At 41.5% G+C, this 26736-nt stretch overlaps 1 protein-coding gene across 10 annotated transcripts in view; it reads left to right on the forward strand.

Moving 5' to 3' along the window:
* Positions 1-26736, forward strand: part of KIAA1958 — a 115366-nt gene that overhangs the window by 30732 nt on the left and 57898 nt on the right. For all 10 annotated transcript variants that reach the window (XM_084628645.1, XM_084628643.1, XM_084628651.1 and 7 more), the window contains one exon: positions 17359-18556. In XM_084628645.1, the coding sequence (XP_084484771.1) occupies positions 17383-18556 (1174 nt within the window). In that variant the 5' untranslated portion in view covers positions 17359-17382. The remainder of the gene's footprint in view (positions 1-17358; positions 18557-26736) is intronic.

The raw sequence follows: 26736 nt of genomic DNA on the forward strand, positions 1-26736 counted from the left end.
CCCTTAATTTAAAGTTTAGGACTTTCAAGGCTGATGATGAGGTTAGTGCTTTCTCTATGGGGGAAATAAGTAAAGAGTTATTAATGGAATATAAAAGACAGTGGCATGGTGTGATTTAAAAGTATTTTTTATCCATTAGGCCTTGATTACAGTATGTTACCCAATATTTCTAACTGGCTTTAAATTTGGATGCAAATTTTTTCATATCCTGGCTCATCTCTAGGAGAGCTTTCATGTTACTATTTTTTCATATAACTTCAAAGTCTTGTCTAAGAACTATTTTAGGGACTTAACTGCATATGATCTATTATGCACAGTTGCATACCAGCCTGTTCAAAGATTAGTCTTCTGTCTATTTCTAGTATTTTTGCAAGTCTGTACTCTTTTTTGCAATTTTTAAAGAATCTTTTCCCGCTTGGCATTTGAAAGAGAGAGCCTTGTATGTAAACTAGAGAGAATGACCTGCATGGTTCTGCTAGTATTCTAAAATTCCTGACCATTATTCATAATCTTCAAGGTTGCAAGGTTTAAAAGACAGCTTAGAATGTCACTTTTATTGAGAACTGAGTCTTTACAAATTCTCTTGCTCGGCTCAAAATCATCTGTGAATAAAAATATAACAATAGCTATTTAAAAAAATCTAAATTCTAGTGTAGAGCAGTTTCCTCCTCATGCAGAAAAGTTGTGAGTTCCTGCAATAGTTCTCATTTTCTGTAAAAGATTAACTCTATATTTAGTGTAATAGCTGCTAAATTGCAGTCTGTGACCATTCTGATGACACTTAAGCTGAGCCAGCGGTGTAGCCCGGACGGGACACTTGGATGGGCCCTTATTTCAGGTGGGTGGTCAATGCCAGGCCCGAGGAGGCAAGAGGGATGGGGAAAGAGGGATCAGGGCTAGCTGGACAGGGTGAGGCGAGGCAGCCTTGCAGGAGGCGATGGACACTCTGGTCAAGACCGCTTCTGGCCCCAGGCGCGCAGCCAGGGAGTGGGGTCAGGGACTCATCCCTCTCCGCCCACCCAGCTCTCCAGATGGGGAGCAGGGTCGGGGCAAAGGGGTTTACCCCACTCCACCTGCTTGGCATTCCAGCTGGGGAGTGGGCAAGTCCCCGTGCCCCGACCCTGCTCCCTGGCAGGAGCATGGGGCAGGCAGAGCAGGGCAAGTGCTAGGGCTGGAGCAGAGAGCCTGGGCTGGGGGTGTGGGCCTGGAGGCTAAGTGCGTGGGCTGTGGCCCACCTGTGCCTACGCCCCTGAGCTGAACATTTGTCTATATTAAGAAAGTTTACACTGGTTACCCTTGTGCCAATTTCCTTATTGTAGACAATTGCATTGTAGTCAGAGAAATCCTACAAGTCAAAAAGACAAACCAACACTGAAAAAGTAAAATTTCTCTGGACGAAATGGTGCTCTCACTTATGCATGAGCGACTGCACTGGTTTTGCATACTTCAGATAGCCTAGTAAAAGAACTAACAGCATCAGCGTAGTATTTTGTGTGTATATTGATAATAGCATTCTTTTACATTTTCACAGATTAAGTATGGACTTTCTCTTTAGAGGCAAATGTTCTGGAAAAAAGAAAGAGAAGAGAAACATCTCACTTTCAGGCTCTGAATTTGATCCCTCTTATTACATTCTCGTGAAACTAGAGATGACATACACTGATGATTGTGGACTCAGAAAATTATAAAATTTTAAAATCTTTCAAGTCTGTCACATTTTCATCATTTGGGGATGGCCATTAAGCACAGGCTATGGCAAACTTTGATAGTTTTGATACAGTAAACAGATAACATGTGACTTTATGTTCAGATCACACTGAAAAATTGTATAAAAAAGATACCATTCAGGAGCAGATTAAAAAGAAAGGTTTGGTCCACAAAACCCCTTTTTGCTAGCTACATTTTTTTAGACTGTTTAAAATATTAAATTTATTTGCAACATACTGTTCAGTGATGATTTTACAGATCACATTATCTTCATCTAAAATGCCCATAGGGTGAACTTGGAACTAGTGAAAATGAAAGATTAATAGGAATGATTGAGGTTACCACAGAGTTTTTTTACCCACCTTGGCAACATGCCTCCATGCTGACATACAACACTATTGCTATTTCAGTCCTGACACTCCCTTGCCTGTGACTGTCAGCTGCATTATACTATACATTGGTTTCTCCATTGTATTTGCAAAAACCCAAGCTATTTTATGCAGGGTTGATAACCATCTGTCAGAGATGATGCTGGCCTTGAACCGGCTGACTGAGTCCCGTCAACGAAACCTATAAGATTATTATACAGAGGTTTTATCCAAACATTCACTCGGCTGCCTTTGATATGTCTGATAGAGTTGCCAGATCTTTAGCATCCGGAGTGCTGTTAGAGTATGTCTACACAGCATCTGGGAGGGTGTTTCCCAGCTGGGTAGAAAGATACACGCTAGCTCCGCTTGAGTTAGTGCATTAAAAATAGCAGTGCAGTCATCACAGCACGAGAGGCAGCATGGGCTGGTTGCCTGGGTACAACCCTGCTCAGCCCTCAGGGTATTCGCTTGAGTACATACCCAGAGCTGCCACCAATGTTGTCTCGGTCACACTGCCATTTTTAGGTGCTAGCTCGAACATGTCGACCCAAGCTGGGAATTGCACCTCCCTGCTGTTGTGTGGATGCACCCCTTCTTTAGGTGAGGCAGTGTAGCCTTTAACATGTGTTTGCTGATTAAGTTGCAGTCTAGGTGGGAAACCTTTTGTCAACCAGTTTTTCCCTTCTGCCTCTTTCAAAACTTCCTGGCTTTTCGTTCTCTACATGTGTCATGACAAGCTCCCATGCTCTGATATTGCTTGACGTCTCAAACGCATAGACTTTAAGACCAGAAGGGACCATCACGATCATCTAGTTTGACCTCCTGCACGTTGCAGGCCACGGAACCTCTCCCACCACTCCCACTCCCTAACCTCTGGCTGAGTTACTGAAGTCCTCAAATCATGACTTAAAGACTTCAAGTTACAGAGAATCCACCATTTATACTAGTTTAAACCTGCAAGTGACCTTTGCCCCATGCTGCAGAGGAAGGCGAAACACCTTCTTCCCCCTGGGTGTCTGCCAGTCTGACCCAGGGGGAAATTTCTTCCCGACTCTGAATATGGCGATCAGTTAGACCCTGTGCATGTAGGCGAGACCCCCCCAGCCATACACCTGGGAAGGAATTCTCTGTAGTAACTCAGAGCCCTCCCCATCTAGGGTCCTATCACCGGCCATTGGAGATATTTGCTGCTAGCAGTCATGCCATTGTAGGCAGTTTTCTCATATAATCCCCTCCATCAATTTTTCAAGCTCAGTCTTGAAGCCAGTTAGGTATTTTTGCCCACACTGCTCCCCTTGGAAGGCTATTGCAGAACTTCACTCTGATGGTTAGAAACCTTCACCTAAATGAAAGCCTGAACTTGTTGATGGCCAATTTATATCCATTTGTTCTTGTGTCCACATTGACACTTAACTTAAATAATTCCTCTCCCTCTTTGGTATTTATCCCTCTGATGTATTTATAGAGAGCAATCATATTTCTACTCAGCCTTCTTTTGGTTAAGCTAAACAAGCCAAGCTCTTTGAGTCTCCTCTCATAAGGTAGGTTTTCCATTTCTCGGATCATCCTAGTAGCCCTTCTCTGCACCTGTTCCAGTTTGAATTCATCTTCCTTAAACATGGGATACCAGAACTGCACACAGTATTCTAGATGAGGTCTCACCAGTGCCTTGTATAATGGTACTAACACTTCCCTGTCTCTACTGGAAATACCTCGCCTGTTGCATCACACGACTGCATTAGTCTTTTTCACAGTCACATCATTGGAGTTCATAGTCCTCCTGTGATCAACCAATACACCCAGGTCTTTCTCCTACTCTGTCACTTCCAGTTGATGTCCCCAGTGTACAGCAAAGATTCTTGTTGCTGGTCCCTAACTGCATGACCTTGTGCTTTGCTCTATTAAATTTCGTCACATTTCTATTACTCCAGTTTTCAAGGTCATCCAGATCTTCTAGTATGATATTCCAGTCCTCCTCCATACTGGCAATACCTCCCAATTTTGTGTCATCTGCAAATTTTATTAGCACGCTTTTTGTGCATGGACCATTAATAAAAATGTTTAAATAAGATTGGTCCCAAGACCGATCCCTGAGGAATTCCACTAGTAACCTCTCTCAAGCCTGACAGCTCACCTTTCTGCTTGACCTGTTGTAGTTTCCCTTTGACCAGTTCCTTATCCACCTTTCAATTCTCAGATTAATCCCCATCTTCTCCAATTCAACTAATAATTTCCCATTTGGAACTGTATCAAATGCTTTACTGTAGTCCAGCTAGATTAGATCTACTGCATTTCTTTTGTCTAAAAAAATCAGTTATTTTCTCTTTCAATTGGTCAGTTCTTTCCTTGATCTTTCTCTAGTGCTGACAGTATTTTCTTCCCCACCACCCTGCCATCTTTTTTACATCACACACATCTTGGACAGGTTTTGCACTGTTTTTAAAAGTGTCCAAGATCAGTTTTTCCCTTTGTATAGCAAAGCCCAGGTTTCCTTTTGCAAATGAGACACCAGATGCTCTAACAAAGTCTACCCCACTTTCTGGGATTCCATATTTATTTTAGACTCTTACAGAACAAAATATGAAAAAAGCAAGCAAGCAAACAAACCAAAACCCCCAAATTCCAAAACACCCTCCACTGGGCCCTCTACCTCATCTGAGGTCAGATGCTTTTGTTATAGTCTTTAACAGCAGCAATTTTAAGACACCCCCTCCAAAAATGTAGATATTCCAAAGTATAGAATTATCACTTCTCACAATTATCTGAGCTAGAATCCTTATTGTGAGCTCAGTGGTTGGTCTGTGAGCTCACAGGCCCTCTTCCCAAGGAAGATAAATGTTTCCTGGCAGGTTAATTGGCAGCATTATGAGGGTCTCCTGCCAAACAAGCCAACTTGTTGAACCCCTTGTTGGTCCTAGATAACCCCCTGCAATAGAGCCTGAAGCAGTGGGATTCCTTTCCAGGGAGTTTCTTCTAGTTTAGAATCGGTTTTTTTCCAGCCCAGAAGTATCATTTTCTTGCACCATGACGCCCCTAAAGCTAGTCTCACCAGACTGCATTTTCACAGACTGCTTAGAAAGCTCTGAAAAGGTTTGAAATGTGAAGAAAAGGTGACAGCCGTATCTAGCGAACAGACACCATTTTTCAGAGTGGTGTTACATGCACATGCTAAATTCTTCAGTAAAGTGTAATTGAAGGTGGACCTCAATAAACCATCAGTGTGTTTCTCCTATTCTTGTCTAGACTTTGGGGCAAACGGGTTCCGCTTTCTGCATGGAATGGATGAATTCCTTTAGAAATATCATTATTTATTTATTATTGTGGGTGACCCCACAAGAAGTCACTGTGTTTCCTTGAAAACTATGCCAGGGCGGGTATTTAAATGAATATTTTCTGGTCTATCAAAGAACGTGGCTAAAGTTCATTCAGTCGGACAAGTTACAGGAGCAGACAGCAGTAATCAGCCTGGCCCCAGTACATAGGTTGAGATTTGTGAGTTAGCCATTTGGGGCCTGATCCAAAAAGACCAGTAAAGTTAATGGAAAGACTCTTGTTGTCCTCAGTGGGCTTTGGATCAGGGCCCAGATGCAAAGTAGGAGCTTAACTACCTTTGGGCATCTGGGCTCAGGAACCTTAGAGATTATGCCAGTGAACTTTACTTCTGGTAATTCAGCTAGGTCCCAACAGCTGTTTGTAACTGACTACCTAATTACCACCCTTTCAGTCTGCAGAGTGAATATTTAACACAAAAGGCTCTACTCTATCTCACAAAGACTGAGCCATGCTGAAGGAGACATTCAAAAACAGATTAGACTGCAGTAGCTGGGGGCACTTGGCCTCATTCTGACTGATCTCACAGCACCATGAAACTCCATTGACTTCAGTGGAATGAGAACTGGTTTACAAAGGATCAAATTAATCTGTTTTGTAATGACATTGGCTTCCATGGGCTTACACAAGGGATGGATTTTGTCCCATCCCTTCAGAGACACTAGCAGGAGCAAGATGAACAGCTACACCTCTGTAAAAACTCATGAAAGCTCATGCTCAAATAAATTGGTTAGTCTCTAAGGTGCCACAAGTACTCCTTTTCTTTTAGCTACACCTCTGCTGGTTCTCGCATATATACAGGGAGAGTGGTGCCATGGCAAAGGGGGAGCCAGTCATATGGGCTGTCCTTGTTCTGGTTTGGTTTCAGATTGTATGGGAAGGCTGGGAGGGGGAAAGTAATTTAAAGTGAATAGCTGGCAAATTAATATTCCTTTCAGAACTATGGAGCTTACGTTGTTTTGATGGCTAAACGCAGAAGTTCAAGTCTCAACTGTTTTAGTGGAAACACAAAACTCTGAAGACAGTGGATTGTAAGTGGAGGAAGAAATTATTTCCATAATAGGTCCCTCTTCCTCCTCTCATTTTTGCCTGTGCATCATAGTTACACATGGGGTCACCTGGGCCCTTCTGGTAACAGTCCCTTAGGCAGAACATCTTGAATAGAGGGCCATTAGCTCTGAAAGCAGCTGGTAGTCATCAGGGCTTGGTGCAAAGTCCATCTCTGTTCTGAAGATTGCAGTGGGAAATGTCTATCTTGAGGAAGCCCATTATGTTATGTAAATGCACCTAGAGGATGCTTGATGGGCACATTCAATAAATATAATGTGAAATAATGAGCAATTTTGGGTTTGCTTTAAAATTCATTTGGTTATATTTTCCAGTCTACACTTATGTTTTGTTAATGATTTGAGAGCTCAGTGTTTTAAAAAATTAATCTTAAAATCTTGCAGTTTTACTCTAAACATTCCTTATCATTCAAAAATTAGCATTAGCTTTTATACTATCGCCTGGATCCTGCCAGCCTTTATGTCATGCGCCACAAGGAGCACAAAGGTTTTGTGCCTTAGCATGAGGCATCAGGGAGGGCACATGTAGGTGACAGTATAGCTAAGCACTGTGGGTTTGATTTCTAGAGAATCTCCAGTCATTGAAGTCAATAGGAGCTCTGGGTGCTCAGCAGCTGGGTGAATCAGTTCATAATTACAGTCCCCCAAACTGAGCAGTAGAAAGTTCAACGATCCTTTCATGTCTGGTCCCTTGGGCAGATTCTGCCACCATTACAGTAAGTAGTTACTGAGCATTCCTGCTCGTTTCAATAGCCCTACTTGAGGAGAGAGGTCATGCTCAGCATGAAGAAGGGTGGCAGAATCTGATCTACACTGCTGGGAACACAATGGAAGGGACTGGCCTATACTCTTGGGTTGGGAACACAAAAGCAAAGGTGAGCAGGGCAAAGGTGGAGAATGGGCATGTGTGAGGAGTCGTGGGCTTATGTGTGAACCTTGACAGACAAATAAGGGAGGAGTCCTTGTGGCATCTTAGAGACTAACAAATTTATTTGGGCATAAGCTTTTGTGGGCGAAAACCCACTTCATCAGATGCATTGGAGAATGCCTTCTTGTTATTTTTGCTGATACAGACTAAGATGGCTACCACTCTGAAATAAGGGAGGGATTCTCTCACCTAGTAGGGTCTAGCTGGGGAAGAATTCCCCTGAGGCAGCCATTGTGAGGGACAGCTGTTCATTACGCTAGTCAGGACCCCTTGCAAACCCTGACTTGAAACCACGTTAGTTCCCCTTCACCTTGCACTGAGCCTTTCTATGCCATGCCTCTGGAAGACATAGCATACAATGTCAGCCAAGGTGTTTAGCTTATGCTCCCCCTTGGCCTCAATTCCATTCCTAGGTGGGAGTAAATTATCATCTCCATAGCATTGTTCTCATTCGTGCCGGCTTGGTTCCTCTGCACTTCCTGAACTGCTCACTCTCTCTTTTTACCTTGCACTTACAACACAACACACTGCTGCAATCTTGCCGCTGCACCGAGCAGGTTCAAGGCCTACATAGCTGACATTTGTTTCAGTGTGAACAGAGTAAAGTGATGATAGCCACTTAGAAATAAATACAAGCAGTAACAACATTGTTGTTAATTGTGGGGGGGGGGGGGGGAGAGAATTCTCCAGGCAGTTAGTGGTTTGTAGAGGGTTTAATTTTGTGAAAAATACCAAGTGCTTTTGGGCTAATAACCTGATGCTGTTCTTTAAAGTCAAAATAAATCATCTTCTTCCTCAGCTGGCTAAAGGAATCTCCTCAGCCAAACTGTTTGCTGCCTGTTAAGCACTTGTTGTGCTGGCAGCGGTAGTTGAAACTATGCCATACTTGGCAGTGAAAGAATCTTTCCTGAAGACATGCCATCAGCTGAGGAATAGCTCTAGGCCAATGGAAAGGGTGTGGCAGAATGCCATGATATTTTAATGAATGGAAAACTATATTGTCCATTAAGATGTTCCACGTTCTGGAAAAGAAGAATTCTTAGCACCATTTATTATATCAGTTACTGGTATTATTTTTTTGTTATGGGTGAAATTCTGATCCCACTGGAGTCAACTCCCATTGACTTCAGTGGGGCGAGGATTTTATCCTATATGTTTAGACACATGTAAAAATGAAAACGCTTGCTACCCAAAGTGATTTGATAGACATACACAATCGGGCCCACTTGGAAATGTTTTTTTTCTTTTTTTTAATCATTGTGTGCTTCTAAATAACTTCTTGTGGCACTGTTTAAAAACATTAACAAATAATATAGGATCCCAAAATGTGTAGCTGCTATATGGGTTGATTATGGAGAGTTGCCACTTTCTATTTCTAGGCTGCTGGTTGGAATCCACACCAGGCTGCTAGGGAATACTGACTAATTATTAGTGTTGGGGGAATCTCTTGTAGTTCCAGGGCTCAGAAACTTGTCAAACTATTTTTGAGATTTGCAAAACTAGCTGAATCTGTGATCCCTTTCCCTGTACTTTATATCTTTTATTTTCCCAAGAGATAGTTACTTTAAAAATGTTTTTTGGGTTGAAAAGAATCATTGCTATTTATTAGGGGTGGGAAATTGCCGTTTACTCACACAGTAGCATGGCACAATCGGGTGTCTTACACATGGTCTATTATAGTGCAACTATTTTAAAAAAGTTTTTCTCTCTCCTTTCTGCGCCTCTCTTCATAGTCTCTCTCTTAAACATTATTGCATTTACATTCTGCTTGAGTCTGAATTCAACTTTCAAACCCCTAATGTCTGAGTGGGTTTGAAATTAGAGAAAATTAGTTCACCCAACCCTAGTCATTACTATCTGATGACTGACTGGTGGCCTGTGTGAAATGACTGAATCGTTGTCAATCTCGGTCCTAAGGGTTCATATCACAAGTGACAACTCTGTGGCAACTTCAGCAAAGAGGTCAAAAATTGGTGGGCCAGAGACTGAACTCTCACTGCTAGTGGTGGTTGCTTCAGGATGTGGGCTGAGACAGCAGCAGGACGCTGTGGGGAAGTTTGCACAGCTGCTGCCCTATTTTACAGATAAACAGAAGAGGGCTTGTCAATTTCTGTAGTTCTACAGGCATTACACATTTCACTTAAGAAAATAAACAAGCTGGTAAAATAATATATAATTGCCCAATGGCCAAAACTTTTAATCAGCTACAAGTTTATATAACATCAATAAAACTGCTAGTGTAAAAGTTGTGAGCCTTGTGGGTTAAGGGCTCAGATTTCTCTCTTTATAAGTATAAAAATAAAGAAACTTGCAAATGAAACTTCCGCTTCCCTTCTAGTTGGTGATGGAATAACATCCCCGTGGCAGCCACAGCGTTTGCTCATATGGAGGAGTCGTATTAAGGAAGTATGTATGTATTTCGAGCTGCTGCTTAGTGTGATTTAGCCGCTGGAAATGAGGAGTGCCAGCACGATGTGACCAACCAGCAAGTGTTCAGCAGTGGTTTGAGACCCACTGGTGTAGGAGTTAATACAAAATTGCCAGTCCCAGTGTTTAAAAAAAATCACAAGTCAGGCCCCAAATATCATGAGATTGGCTTAAAAATCAAGAACTTTTTTGAAAAACAAGAAATTTGAGGGGGTCTTCTCATTTGCCTTCTGGTGTTGGAGCCATTAGGGTTCACATTTTCAAGCTTTTTACTGCAACCAGGAGGGTTAGAAATTTACTTTGTTTGTTTTAATGAAAGCTTGGTTTTTGAGTAATAACATGGTTCCAGGAACTTGGACTTTAAGCAAAACACTAAATATCGTAAGTCTCATGATAAATTTGTGTGAGATGGGAACAGTGTTGATAGAAATGGGTCATACTGTTTGCTTTGGCGCAAATCCATGGCAGAAGGCACTGTAGTCCAAAAAGATAGGCCAGCAGTGCTAACGAATGCTGTTGTGACGTACAGCATGAGCCAGTGCTGATCTGGACAGAGTTAGCCATCAAAGGAAATCCATTCTTATCGTATGTGGCTTTGTGAGGGCAAAGCTTTGCATACTTCTGCAGTTTCCTATCTCCTTGGAACCATTTCCCCAGGTCATGCTTCAGGCATATACATGGTGTGGAGGGCACTGGTGGTGCTGTATGGCATAATACCACATAGCTGCACTTCACCTCATATATTCACAGATCTATCCAGTTCTGTGTATAGTCCCTGGGCCTCTTTACTGCCTCCTGTTCCTTGCCAGCGTGTCTCCAATGGAGCCGGGACCCTCAGTTTCCTTGCCGCCTGCAGAACCCATTCATGGGGTGATTTCAGAGCAAGGAAGGGGAACCTTGCCTAAGCCAACACTGACCTAATCAGCATTACTAGAGGCAGAAAAAAGTCAGATGTTGCTGGTCCCCCATCACTGTCCTCTCCAGCTTCCGGCCGACTCACTCCTCACTTGTCAAACCATCAGTGGGAGAGCTTGTTGAGAGCCAAGAGGAAGGGGAAACGATGCAATGTAGGTGGCGCTCTCTCTTCCCCTCCCCTCTCTTTACCACTCCCTTTCTGAGGTATTCCATTCTTCCATCTATGCAAGCAGCCAGAGGAGACACCTTGGTAGATGGCTGTCACCTTTGTCAAATGCATTCCATGGTGTAGGTTAGTGAGGGAGGAATTCAAGCCAGACTGGTTACTGATACGGGGGCTTGCTATTGGACAGTGTTTACACTGGTGTATCATCTAGGAGAGAGCACTTTGGGGCTGCTTCCTGCCATCCTTTGGGCTGTCAGAACTCAACAGGAGTTTCACCTGCGTGAGGTGGCCTGACATGCTCCTGTGTTATAATGGGAAGAGGGATTGTAAGAGATCCCTTTGCTATTATTTAAAATAGTTTGGTCATTAAATATGTACCGTGAAGAGAGACGTTCTGGGTTACAGCCAATCAAAGGATGACTTATTGAATGTCCTCCTTTGCCTTGAGGGAAGGGGGTTGCAACCTTAAGACAGGCTAGTGGAGGCTTGTGGTGTGTACTAAAATGAAAGTTTGCAGTAATCACCATAGCAGCTGGTAGTAAATGAGGTTAAAAAACTAAATATGTCAAGGCATGCTGAGATCAAGTCTGATTCTTAATTTAGGGTCCAGATTACTGTATTGAATTTTCAGCACCTATAGATGATTCACACAGGATTAGGCATTGCTGGGCTCTAACCAGCAGAAAATCCCTCTAGAATAATAAGGCTTTGTGGTTTTTAATGCAGTTAAAATACCAGCATTATTCACATTGGAGACTTAGCTCAGTTTTGCCAGCTACTGTATGATTTCCGAGTACTCATGTAAGTAGGCTGTAAAGCATGAGTCATCTTATTGAATCCTGCCAGTTAGATAGAAAGACTTAAGCAACCTTCACGATGTGATTTAGCAAGTAAGACTGGACTGCCAGCCAGCAAAGAGCAGTCTGAATGAATGGAAAAACTACCCCTTTGGGAGGCCAATTCTTTTTACCTTTTTTTTCTGACAACTGAATATAATTTTCCCCCTCTTCTATGAAGTTTCCAAAATAAGCTTCTAGGGTCAAATAATTTCCCTTTGCTAAGAGAGAGGTTTGGCACAGGGTGGTAGGGGAAGCAATTTCTCTGTACACTACTGCAATGTCAGGATTGCAATAGTCTCTATTGCTTCTGCACCTTTGGTTTGCAGGAGGCTGTGGCCAGTGGGTCTGCAACGTGGTGGTTTCACCGGATTCATCCTTAATCTTTTCTAGTGTGGTTCTACTCTGCAAAAGTGGCATTATGGGGTCCCATGTTTATTTTCCGTGTAATAACTTCTGTATCAAATGTACTCCATTTACGAGTAAAAAGATGTTGTTTTCTTCAGACTTCCAGCCCTTCAGACTCAACCTGAGCTCCCAGGGTCAAGCTGGGTTCTTTCCATCTTCTGCATTGTCACTCGCAATAAAGGTTCTGCCAGCCAAAATGGGCCTCCAACCGCATCTGTGCAACAGCACTGCCCTCCAGTTATGCCCATAGCTACACCTGTGGAAGCCCGGGCTTGTCCGAGGATCTGCACAGGTGTAGCTGATTGGAACGTAGTGAACAATCCTCCTGATGATGTACAGACAGAACCCGCAGCTCATTCCGCCTTCCCTGTCCACAGTGCTAACAGGAGCCAAAGGTAGCATCTGCTCATTTCTATCAATGAAGTGAGCAGACAGAATTCTCAGAATGGTTGAGTAAGAAGGTGCCACGTTTACAGAATTGCTTTTAAAACAACACTATATGGGCAAGAGCAGGGAGCCCTTGTGGGACTGGTCTCCCCCGTATGCAGCTGTGGTGAAGCACGGGTTCCACTGTACCTGGGGACCTCAGGAACCAGGGAGGTGGGAACAGGTCCTGTTTGCTGGTGTGAAAAAAGGGAGGAGAGAGTTGGAAGAGCAATCTAGAATGCGCCTGTCTGACGTCCTGAACTGTACTTTTACTAGGCTGTCTTTGCCCCTTTTTAGATACATTTTAATTCAACTTTCTCCAGAAGACCATTTTCTGCTACTGTGCCAGTGAAATGTATCTGACCTGAAATATCAAGAACGTGCATTTACACTCTAATGGAAATACCAAAAACTTCACCTTTAAAAAAAAAAAAAAAAAAAGCACAGATGTGAAATGTATGATACAAATTCTTAGTCCTGAGCATAGGATTTACTAGCTTGAATAGTGCCACTTAAAACAATGAGGTTACTCAATAAATTTGTTAGTCTCTAAGGTGCCACAAGTACTCCTTTTCTTTTTGCGGATACAGACTAACACAGCTGCTACTCTGAAACCTGTCAAGTGAATATGCCCGGCAGGTTTTTCATGATCAGGCCTTTAATTGTATTTGTTATTTTCTGTACGTAGGTCCCAATCCTGCAGTGACCTCTGGGTAGGCACTCGGAAGCAGGTTTAAAACAAAAGGAAGTATTTTTTCACACAGCACACAGTCAACCTGTGGAACTCCTTGCTAGAGGATGTTGTGAAGACTAAAACTATAACAGGGTTCAAAAAAGAACTAGATAAGTTCATGGGAGGATAGGTCCATCAATGGTTATTAGCCAGGATGGGCAGGGATGGTGTCCCTAGCCTCTGTTTGCCAGAAGCTGGGAATGGGCGACAGGGAGTGGATCACTTGATTACCTGCTCTGTTCGTTCCCTCTGAACTTGGCATTGGCCACAGTTGGAAGACAGGATACTGGGTTAGAAGAACCTTTGGTCTGACCTCATATGGCCGTTCTTATGTTCTGGGCCACAGTTTGCAAAGCGTGTTGGGAATAAAAGATGCTGTATTATAAAAATGGGATTCTCTATGGTATGGTTTGAGCTGTTAAATTGGAGCCAGCCTTTTCCTAATGATAAAACGTACTTGACATTCACATCATGTTTTAGCTATTTTTTTAGCTTTGAGACACACACAGAGTAGCCAAGTATTCACCTGTTGATGTTACCAGGTTAAATGTCAGTTGGATGCATTATCAAGGGAAGATCAGTAACAATATACTTGTCTTTGAGCAATATTATTATTATTTTTGCCTCTAAAATATTTGTGTGGGGATGGGTGGAGGTATGGGACATGAGGTGCGAGTGAGCTCTGCATCAAATTGGTTTTAGGAAACTACATCGGGCCTGAATTTCAAACATGCAAAACACCCATGACGCCAACTAAAGTCAGCAGGTGCTCAGCATCTCTCAGAAGTCAGGTCCATAGGGTTCAGAAATCACCATAAGGAAAAAGTAAGGGCATGCCTCCCTGCCAGTTTGTAAAGACTGAACCCATCAGAGGGACCTGGTTATATTTAATTGGCTCAGGAAGTCAATGGAGTTACACCAGGTGTAAATGAGAAGCAAATCAGGCCCCATGTATCTCTTCTTCTATAGTGTCATAATTTCATGGCTATATTCTGATTAAGTGACCTGTGGGGAGGTAGCAGATGGCAAGTTAGAGAATACAGTGATATACTCCGGAGAACATAAACTTAATCTCTGTTACTTTAGAAGAAGAAGAAGAACTGAGGACATTTAAATTCAATGTTGTGCCAAATAAAGGTGAAATTTCAAGTTATGTGCATTCCTTCTTGGTAAACCTTTCTTGAAATTGAAATAGCCTTTAGTTTTAAAGTAAGACTGCACTGTAAAAAGGGATACTGTCAAGTGAGCTTTTTAAGAATTTAAATTTTTTAGAAAGTGTTTTCAAACTTACATACTTCTTTTCAGAGTTTTTGCTTCAGAGAATGTTCTAAGTATCCCCACAGTTTGGCTAGATTTGCCATACAAGTGCCCTTATTAAAGCAGTGTTGTGGTAGCCGTGTCAGTCCCAAGATATGAGAGAGAGAAGGTGGGTGAGATCCAGGGCTTTGGAGCTGTGCTCCAGCTCCGCTCCCGCTCCACGCAAAAACCTGCAGCTCCACTGCTCTGGAGCTCCTCCACGCTCCAGTGCCGGGCTCTGCTCCAAAGCCCTGGATTGGTCCAATAAAAGATATCACCTCACCCATCGTGTCACTCTAATAATTAAGGCAGGGCAATGGGAGAAAGGCTCCTTGGTTCCTATAACTCTTGCTGTTTGGAGTTGAAAAACTGCCGTGCTAAAAGAGCTGACGTACTCATTATTTTCCAACTGGTTAAAACGATAGGCTGGGACAGCAGAATTCTGAGTTCAATTTCTGGCTCTGCTCTAGATTTCTGGTGTGAATTTAGGCAAATCACATAAGGTGAAATCCTGACCATAATTGAGGTCAAAGGGAGTTTTGCCACCGACTTAACTGAGATGAGGATTTCACCCACAGTCTCGCTGAAACTGAGATGGGAATAATAGTACTTTCCCACCTCATAGACGTAGTACGAGGCTAAATATATTAACAATTATGATGGGCTCAGATATTACAGTAGGTAGATGAGATCATTTGACTCTATCTAGGTTCTTATATAGATTCTATCTTGAAATGAGAGTTGGTGGTTTTTTGTTTTGGGTTTTTTTTTGTCATTAATCTAGAGTTGTATTGAACATTTTACTAACTGGACCTTATTTCCATCTCTGGCCAAAGGAGATTTTTGTTGCTTAATTAAAAGTGAAAAGATTTGCATAGCAAGATAATGAACATTGACTGTAGATTATACAGTACAAAATAGTGTTCACAAATACCACAACTGCCACAACAAATGACTTTTCATTTTTATTTTTAAGTGAATTTGCTTTCAGTGTTTTTGCTAATTGTAAACACTCTGGTGAACAAGTTTACTGGCAAAAATGCAAAGGTGTTTTCTGGAACAGTAAACTTTATGCCAACATTGGATGCTAGCTGGAAATGCATATTTTGAATTAGTAAAAATGAGCATTCACACTGAAATCTTGATTCTAAATATTATATTAATCCAGTCAGAGAACAGAAACCTACTATACCATATCTAATTGTATAATGAAAAACGAATTCCTGGAGCTTCAGTATCAAAATACTTTCAACAAACTGCTCAGAAAAATATCTACAGTACAAAAACTATATATAGAAATTACTTGTGAACAATTTCTATGCTTCTAACTCAGTTATGTTCCATTTCTTTGCTTTTCTTTAACATATCTATGCCAGCATTGTATGGCTCTGGATTTTCCCACTCCCTTATTGAATCTTTGTTTGCTTAAGTGAATGAAGCATCTATCCCATCTCAGATTGTCTGTTTTATGGCTGCACGTGATTGAAGGGGCTGAGAAACCATTATAAAATCTATTAGACAGTTTAATGCTTGCTTGGCCAGGTGTAAACTTGCTGCACTCCTCAGCAGTCAATTGGGCTTGATCCTTAAAGGTGCTTAGCAGCCTCGATTCCCGCTGAAATCAATTGGAGTTGAAGGTTCTCACCAGTGGGATGAGATTTTGTCTTCAGGCTAACTTTATCTGAAAGATGGAACATGAGCAGGACATGCAATTTGGGGCAAGTAAAAGACTGAAAATTCAACAATTTCTTGTCCTCTGTGTGGAGTGCCAGAAATTATATTTTTCCAGTATTTATTAACTTGGCCCGAGATTTCAATTCCTCTTGTTATGGGTTCCTAGATAGACATTTTTGAGAAGGGAACAAACGCCGTGTTTTGCTATTGATGCCAATGGAATCAAAATTTGGCTCTATGAACTTGGAAGGTTTGATAAAGCAACAGAAGTTTTAATTGTCAATATTCAGTAGAATCACTCTTCTAGACAAGCTTGAAGCTAGTAGAAAGCAGGGATTTCTATTAGCCACTGGACACTTAGCTGTTACAATAGCCAGGTAGAAGATAACAAAGAACCAATCACACAGTTACTTTGGTTTTAATTCAAGGAAAGATTATCAGTGTTAGGCCCTCAAGTGGGTTTCTTTGCATTTCCTTTAAATAGGAAGATGCATTTCAAATAGTTCAAGAATTACATTAAATCTGATCAATGCGTGCGGAAGATTGAACTCAGTGCCTGTAATGCTAGTTTCAGATTCAGGCTAAAAATTATAGTTAGCGGTTTTTTTATTTTTTTTTATTAAGTCTATCAGATATAAAGATTTGTACATGCAACTGTTTTTTCGATTTGAGTGTCAACAGGTCGAATTAGATTGTCAATGGTAGCGAACTTGCCTGTTTAAAAAGCTGTTTTATCTCAATGTAGATTTGAGGTTCATAGAGAGCTTTTTTTTGCTCCATTGTTTAAGACAGCATTTTATAGATAGAGTGAGAAGAGAGAAGGTGCTTAAAAATTAATGCTATGTTGACAAGCGTCTTTTAGAGCCTATTATATGATAACAAGATGGTTTACCTATAATTTGTGTATGGTTATTTGCCTTTGTAAACATTTTTGTATAAGGAATATATAGAAGTAGGTCTCCACTCCTTTGTTTGCAGAAAAAGAATATGTGTTATGTTCTTATTTAACAGCACACAGTTACAACTGTTGAAAACATGTAACCTAAAAATTGCCTTTAATTTTCTTTTCTTTAGGAAAGGAGTTATTGATCCTATAACATGGAGGATTGCCTTCATACCTCTTCTGAAAACCTTTCCAAACTGGTCAGCTGGGCCCACAGCCATGGGACCATCTGCAGCCTCATTCCAAATCTAAAGCACTTGCTTTCTGAAGGTTCCCATGGCAACCTGACAGCTATGTGGGGCTGTAACGCAGGCCATGCGTATCATTGGCCACTGACTGCTACCTGCAGGGCTGGGTCCCAGGAAAGAGTGTGTTTCCAGGACAACAGAAGCTTCAACTCGGACAGTCCCAGCATCATAGGTGTGCCCTCGGAGACACAGGCTAGCCCAGTAGAGAGGTACCCTGGGAGACCAGTGAAAGCAAAGTTGGATTGTAACAGAACCGGGGACTCCTGTGATTTCTCTTACTGCAGTGAGCCTTCAGAGCTAGATGAAGCCGTGGAAGAATACGAAGATGAGGCTACCCTCTTTGACATGGTCTGCGAGTCCTCAGTGACAGATGAGGATAGTGACTTTGAACCTCATACCCAAAGATCTCAAACCATTTCCCGCAAAAGGCCTGGTCCGGGCCAATCCTCATCATCTCTTTCAGGCTCCCAGTCTCAGGTCATTGATGAAAGCTGTAACAATGTGATCGTCAAAAAGATTAAGCAAGAAATCCCTGAAGATTATTATATTGTGGCTAATGCAGAACTTACCGGTGGCATTGATGGACCTGCATTATCGCTGACGCAGATGTCAAAGCCCAAGCCTCAATCTCATGCTGGACCTTCGTATATTGGCTCCTCTAAGCCCACCCCCACTGTAGCACCTTCTCTCAGTGCTGAGCTAGACTTACAAAACGTGTCTGTTTCTCCCCCTGTCATATCGAGGCCTGCGGTTCAGAAGCCTGCAAGAGTAACTCTGGCTTCCCCAAACAGAGGACCAGCTAGTACCCCTACAGCCAACCAACAGGTCGCGCTCCAGATGCCAGTCAGTACTTCCAATACCAGCAAACAGATTAGCATTCCTTTATCAGCCCTGCAGCTCCCTGGACAAGAAGAGCAAGCTGCTTCAGAAGACCTTCTCCAACCTGTGCCAAATCAGGGTCCAGCCGGCGAAGTAGCATTATCTCCTTCAATTAGCGCAGAGCCGGAAGTCAGCTCTAGTCAGCAACAACCTAACACTGCGCCTATCATCACCGCCGAGGCAACAGTACAGTCAATACCAGGTATGAAACTATGGGAAGCTCATACTGTCATGCAGGGAATTCAGTGTCATTCTAAAGGACACATTTCTAAAACAAGAATTGCAGTTGAGAAAGTGAAATATTGATCATGGTCACCATGGGTTACAGGAAGATACTAGATCTAGAATTACTAGATAAATCAGTAGCTAAGCACCCTCCATTGGAAGGGTGTTTGGAAAGCTTTCATTTAATAGAGCCCATAAGCACTTGATGTAGGATCATGTTAATCCAGGGATACTTCATAAAGGAACCAGCAGACTTTTTCTCTAAAACAGATAGATCTCAGAGTAGGTTACATTTGACAGCCACATAGTTCTGTAGTGCAATATCTATATGGGACGGTATGCAGCTATCTAGTTATACATAAGGAGTTTTGAGACAGAAAAGCAGACTGTTCCATTCATTTGCTACATCAGAAAGATAAAATCTTAGTAAAAGCAATCTACAGTAGTGGTCAGTGCTTTCCTCTCCTTTCCTTATTCCTATCAAGAGAGCTGACATTTGAAATGCAGAAGCAGGGGAGAGGTGTAACAGTAATGGCTGGAGAGAAGTTTGTCCTATTATAAATCTTTATTACATTTTTTCACCAACTTGTAAATCACAGCAGCCTGGAGAGACTGGAGAGAGAGACATATACCTTTAAACCTTAAAGTAAGAGTGCTTATACTTTAAATGAAGCAAAAGAGATCCTTTCCCATTTTTAGTGAACATTTTCTTTTCAGCGTATCCTTGTATTTCTTTGTGCCTCCCCCTGCCCTCAATGCAATGATGATATGTCTAACCAGATAAGTATTATGAAAACATAAATTTCTCAAAACAACACATTTCTGTTGATTAATCTTTTCATGCCAGCAATTCTGGAGGGAAATCAAATGCTTTGCATGGGGAAATCTGGTTCTCGGCACCAGGTTATTGAACAGTTAGATACTACCTGTTACACTGTGATCTTTACTGTTGTTGTCAAACAAAATGTTAGCTGTATGTAAAATTTCCAATATTATTCAATAAAACCCAGCAAAGCACCATAAGATAGAAAATGCAGAAGTTAGTGTTTTTCATTTTGCAACTAATGACTCTCATTTCTATCCATTAGACACTTCCTCACAGCAGTCCTGTCAGGTGTAAATTATTTGATGGGGATCCTTCTATAAAACTGCAGCTAAATTCAGATCTGATTCTGTAGGTTAAGTCCTAGGGAGATGGATTGGTGGGCAGAGGTCAGATGTGGTAGTCAAAGGTTCATGGAAAATTCGTTTATCACATAGTTCTTCAATTCATCAAATAGCTATCACCTTCACATATGTTAGCAAGCCAGGTTCTGCAGTCAGTGATATCTGTGGAATTTCAACTTGCTGAGTCACAAACTTCAGTGGGTGCACTGGTATAACCCAGGGCAGAATTCTACTCTGATATGTGTTATCTCTGAGATTCCTTTGTTTTCTACAGGGTAGTAAAAATAATTTCAGTCTGCTGTAGCCAGCAGTTAACAGAGGAATGACCTGCAGCTGTACATTGGCAATGTTTTCATCAGCTCTTAGAAACTAAGCAACGTCAGGCCTGGTTATTACTTGGAATGGAGACTGCTAATGAAAATCTGAATGCTGCCCCTGAAGTGGTGCTGGTTAGGTTGACCTCTTCCTTGTGAATCAGTTCTGAACTAGTGTCCTAGGGAGATAGAGATTTTCTCTAGGATAAGATGCAAATTCAAGGCTTTCACAAAAGATGTCACAGCACTTTTTCCAAAGGCAGTGATATTCTCTTAGCTTTCTAGTAGTTTTAGCTAACTAAAATATTGTATACTTCCTGTCTTAACTCTTATGTAGTATTCCTTTATGCTGTTAAGCAGCTTCCATGTTCCACCCCAGAGATTACTGCATTTCAGCAAAGGGTAAAGGGATTGCTGTGTAGGTAAGGCTTGATCCTGCAATCCTTAGTCATGCCAATAAACACATTGAATTCAATGGGGACTTCTCATGTGGGAAAGGAATAACTGAACTAATAAATGTTTGTTTGAACCACAAATTTGTATTAATAAGTGTTTGTACCAAAAAACCCCCACAATTCTGCAAAGATGATCGAGCTGCTAAAATGTGAGACATGGTTTTAAAACCGAGTGGGGTTAATTGAAAAGTGAAAGAGATTCCGCACCTATCATAAATTTTTTAGGCTGTCTCCGGGCTGGATTTCTTATCAGACAGTAATTCACTACAAGTGGTGAATGATTTCACATGAAATTTGAATTCCACTAAATCGTGAGAGGAGGATTGTCCATCCTACATGACACTTTTCTATCTGAGCTCCCTATAAACCAGGAGCAATATAACTTTTTACTCAGTAGGGAGAATGAACTGGATTTGAAAACAGGAACCTTTGCCATTGGTTTATAGACTCAATTATAGTGATAGTTTCCTAACAAAAATACTACTGAAAATAAACATGGAGTTTAAATTCTGTCTTTTCCCCAACAACTGCTCTCTTATTTCCAAAGTAACACCTAAGGCCCTGATCCTGCTAAGATTGGTGCACATGCTTAACTTTGTGCACTGCTGATGTCAGTGGGGCTAACTCAGTGTGTGAAGCAAAACACATGGGTGGATCTTTGCAGGATCAGGGTCCACGCTGGTTAGTTGTGATTACTAGCTGCAGCCACCACAGTGAAGACATATTGTTTAACATATTCCTGTAACAGGGGATGCACTCTTGAGCAATTTTTTCCAAAGATTATAGTACATGCTTTGCAATGTAAAAAGGTTGATAATGGTATGTTTGGTATTGGACTGGATTCGGATCAGGCTCCAAAATGCGTGGTCATACTGTTTTTACAGTTCTTCCTTTCTATACCATCCACCCAACCTGACTGCCTGCTTCAGACCTGTGAAAGGGCAGAGGATTGAAGAATTTTATACTAGCACAAGATTCTTGTCCATTGCACTTCCCTGCTTGCTCATAAAAAGCTGGGTAGACAGAGTAGGGGGGCCTGTAAAAATGCAAACTTGGCCAGGAATCAGAATAAAAAACCTTTTCCGGCTCCCACTGAATTCAATGATAAAACTCCCATTGATTTTATTGGTATCAGGGTACTGCTTGTGTCTTGTAGATGGAGTGATGTAACTGGGATTCAACTCTTAGGTCTTGAAAGCCCTCAAACTTGTCTCTGCTTTAACTAAGGTTGTGTTTTTGAACAGATTTAGTTAAATCAGCTCAATCCTCGGGTCGTGAACTCTAATATCAGTTTTAAACTGGCTTAAATCAATTTAGCTTAATTCATTAAGAGATCGGCTTAAGTTGCAACGACATAAGCCATCTTGAAATCAGTTTGAATGTCCACACTGGGGTTTTGCACTGGTTTAACTTAATCTAATTTTAAAGTGATTTTAGTTAAACTGGTACAACTTTGTATATAGACAGAGGACCAGATTTACAAAGATATTTAGGCCCCGAAAAATGCAATTAGACATTTACTGGGATTTATAAAAGCACTAGGTGCTAACTTGGAATGAGGGCTCAGTCTGAGGATGGTGGCTTATGTTGAATTAATTTCTTAAATTGTATAGTTTATTTTTCGAGCATAACAAATAGGAACTCCTCTGTGTTTACAAGTTGATTACTGTACAAGTTGAAAAACTGATTACTGTAACCTGCTATACTCATTAACTCTGGACAATTCCCTATCTTATGCCATGCAAGAAATGGCTAATATCTAGGCTTTTTGTGTGGAGCGACTGAGGGAGCTATGTCCGAGAAGCCTGTGCTCCCAGAAAGATCTTTGTCACCTTTCCTGTTGCCAATTCCTGACGAGTCCTTCAGGGCAGGAACTGGCCAGGGGAAGGTCTGTTGCACTGCTGAAGCTGTAATGTGAACAGGAAGCATCAGGTTTTCAGAGGGCAAGGTGTGGCTGGGCGGGATGCCCTCTGAGAGGGTATCGCTACATGTGGAAAAGACCTTGTTTACTTGCTGGAGGGCAGGGAGGGAGCTGTAGCTCAGAGGGAGATGTAGGGAGGTAGCATTGCTAAAGTACTTAAGAGGAATGACTAGTCTTCAGCACTGTGTTGCAGAACGCTCAGAGTGGGTGTGTCCTAGGAGTCCACAATGTCATAATTTATCTCTTTGGTCAGACACTGTCCCAGCAACATGAACACAGCAGAAGAGGGTTCCCTTAGAATCCATTGAGAGGGTTTCACATTCAAATATACTAACTGGGAAAAGGACACCAAGAATTACTGGGTGAGGTTCTCTGGCCTGTGTTATGCAGTATGTCAGACTAGCAGCTGCTCATAGAGGTCCCACCTGGCCTTGCGATCTTCGAAATGTGAAACATATGTAATAGAGTAAAACCTCTGAACGGTAAGTGTGATCATGAGATTTGCTCCATGGCAAATCCTATCCATCCTTCACCAGCATGATGGTGGTTACAAAGTTGGGTGCTGCTTTTCCATGAAGGTAGAGTCAGGACAAGAAATGGGACCCCTTTAGCTACCATCCCTCCCTCCCTCTGGCAGAAGCCTCAAACATCCTTCCTCCCCACGTGGTTACCAGAAATTAGCTATACGTTAAACATGAGGCCAGATTATGCGAGGGCCTACGCTGGATCTGTGCACAGCTGCACTGGCCCTTAGGGAGCTTTGGGAGGCATCATGCAAGGGGCGTTGGCCTGCTGCACCATCCTTTAAAAGGATGAAGGATGCTGCTTGTTGTGCGTTTGGCTAATCTTGCTGTCCCATGTGGGTGTACCACCTTCTCCTCATCCCAGGGGGTGCTAGCAGGGATTCCTGGATTCTGTATAGGCTCTTTATATCCTTCCCTTGCCGTGCATAGCTTATGCTGTTAGGTGCCCCCCAAAATCATGAGATTTATAAGAATATAATACATTTTTGGTTCTTTTTATTTGCCTTCTGTTTTTTTGAGCTTTTCAGGGACACATTTTCAATTTTTTCTCTGCAACCAGAAGGACTAGAAACATCCTTTTTATATTAAATGAAAGCACATAATCCTATGACTCCTGGATCTGGAACTTTCAGAGAAACACGAAATTATTACGAGACTTATGATAAAATCACAGGAGCTGGCAACAATATGACAAGGTCTAGCCGCAGATTGGCACTAAACTAAATCATAGGTTCCCCTTACACTGTAAGTACTATTTTATCAGGCTATTTTAAGGATATTCTCCTAATAAGCCGAGAAGCCTCCTCCTTGCATGGGTAAGTATATATGCATATGTATAGCTCTTTGGAAGACAGAGGGTCAAATTCATCCCTGATGTAACTCAGCTGAAGTTAGTGGAATTATGCCACTGGTTCATGTAGCACAGAGTGATCAATCATGTGAAAGTTACAAAACCCAATTTAAAATCTTTCCTAAATACTAAAAAAAAACCCCCTGCTAATAGATCCCTGTAATTATAATTTTACATGGCAGAATTGATGACTTTTGGCTAAATCAGTTGCTGAAGGCTGCCTCTGGGGTCATATATTGCTGAAAGTGGTCAAATGAACAATTAAACCACTGTTGTAGATGTGTGAGACATTTTTTCTCTTAGCCTTAGAGTAAAGAGATCAGAGGCCACTGGCAACTCATTCAACATCATAATTTATTTTGATTCTAGCTCCATAGCTGAACTAAAAATAACTTGAGCAGAGATAAATCATATAAAAATATACCCCTATGTTTGTAAAAGCTGCAAAGACCTTGCTTACATGGAAGAATAAAATGAAATAATTATCCTTGAATCATCAGAAAATCCAATAAGTTAAATTAACCTCTCCTATATTACTACTGGCCTCTGATCTGCCAACACTGGTTTCACTGCTTGAGTCCCACTCATAGCAAGAATACACCTATGAAGATTACATATAATATTGCTCAGCAGAATATCAGACTCCGTATTTTTATAAGCACCCCCTATGTTTATGTCCCAAAGCAGTCAAATGATAAATTAATGTTTTGGGGCCTTAAATCTGGAAGCTCTGCTTCTCAGGCTAACATTTGAATTTGTCAGATATTGTGAAGGGGGGACCAATTTGAAAACCAAACAGGAACATATTAAAGAAAGTATATTTCACCCTTGAATAGTTGTACTGATATATTGTTTATGTTCTTAGTATCTACAACATAGCAATGGAAGTTTAATAACAATAATAGTAGTAGTAACAATAATACAAAATTATGCATTATTATGTGCTTCCTGCTATAGGTTTTTATGATGTCATCAATGTTTGCAAGAGAATCCTGAACTCCGCTCTCAGCAAGCATTATGAAATCTTTTAGTTTATTTTATAAATGTATGTATTTCAATTTTTAAGGTTCCATATGTATTTTCTCTGGTCAAAATTCACCCCAGGTATGGAAGGCTCATATAAAACTCTCTGCAATGCTGACATTCAGCAGTGGGGTGCCTATGCAAAGGGTGTCATGAATGATACATGGAATCACAGCCTACCTTAAACAGGAAGCATTTATTAAAAAAAGCAACTGCAAACTACAGATGCAAAAAATAGGTTTCTACACTGCTTGAGTTCTGCCTTTGTCTCCTTTGTTTACCAAAGACCACACCCTGTCTGGAACTCTGAACAGCAGAGACATCTAGTGGCTATATAATATATTGCAACATATAAACAGAGTGGTGTCTTCACACCCTGCTCAGAACTCAAGTAGGCTGGCATGTAAGCAAGGGGAAACAGCAGCTTGGAGATGTGCTGGGACCATGGAATCTGCAATTACACAGATCCAGAGGCCAAGAATTCTGATGTAATATCAGCAGCTACTATTATAGCTTATGAGGGTTCTCTGCCTGGAAGGGGGAAGGGAGTTGAATCTGTGCCCCTACACCCTCATAGAATTCCCTGCATTATGTGTGGTTTTCAGCAGTTTTTGCATTTATTTTCTTAAAATATATTTTCAGTTCAACTTCAAAATGGTGACTGTCTGCTGGGGAATGGTTCTTTGGGTTCTAAGGAGAATTGTTTTAAACACAGATCATACTGCTGAGAATCTCTTAAATGAATTTTTAAATAGAGGTTTTCAGATGAAAAAACAACAGCACGAAATATCAAATGAGACGGTGTGAGAATGTATGAAAGAAAAATGGGCCATTTCAATAAATTTTGTAGCAATGCCACCTAATGTAAACTCAAAAAATACCTCCTCTCCTGCACAAATGAAAAAAGAAAGGGAATAAAAGTGGAGAAGAGGTGTAGTAGAAAACAACCATTTTTGCAGAACCCATATAAACCAATTTGTGCACTCTCTCTCTCTCTCACACTCTGCCAGCTCTGTAAAAGGTTATCTAACAAATGTTATTGCTAGGAACATGCCAAGTCTTTAACGATACTGATACACACAGGAAGACAAGACTCACATGAATTCCAGCTCCATTGAAAACACAGGAGAAAACACGGGCAAGAGCCAGCATGTCTGGGCTGGACATTTATTTATTTGTTTTGTGGGGTGAGAGGTCACTTTCTATTCAATGTGATGCTCTTGGATAGTGCTCAGTGTTTGCTGCTGTTCCACTTAATACTGGGGCTACCCTGGTCTTACGACTTGTGGTGCCCAAAGCTAGAGAGAGGATGGGAGGGATCTGGTTGTGAGGTTCGCGGTCAGTGGAGCAGATGGGGTGGACAAGACAAGTGAGGCAACAAGACTGTTTAGTAGTCACTTGCTTTGCTGGTCTACTTAAGGCTGGCCCCATCTGCCTTGAAATAGGAACTGCAAATAGGGCCTGACCCAAAGCCCATTAACATCAATGGAAGGACTCTCACTGATGTCTGTGGGTTTTGGATCAGGCCCATACTTTGGTAAAGGTGAGTATCAGAGAGTTGTCTGGTTTTGTTGAATCCTAACACTTTCAACAGCAACGGAGTCCCAGGAGGCTATGAGTCCACCTATCTGCGTGAGGAGAGAATGCCACTTTTACAAGGGCTGTTCTACAAAGCCAGGGCATGGTGACCTTCAAGTACTTCAGTTTCCCTTTTATATTCATTACTTCGCTTGTTAGGAAGCTTGCTCTATCTCGTCTCCCTGTTTGTGCCCTTGCAAAATCCACGTATAAAATAAAATGGAATTCTACCCATTGCCAAGAGTACATTGTTTTTTAGTTGTAGATACTAACAAGAGAAAGATTTGCTGAAGAGAGAAAATATGTTTTTAAAATTAGTTTGGGA

The sequence above is a fragment of the Lepidochelys olivacea genome, assembly GCF_965140295.1.
Source record: "Lepidochelys olivacea isolate rLepOli2 genome assembly, chromosome: 5".
NCBI classification, from domain to species: domain Eukaryota; kingdom Metazoa; phylum Chordata; order Testudines; family Cheloniidae; genus Lepidochelys; species Lepidochelys olivacea.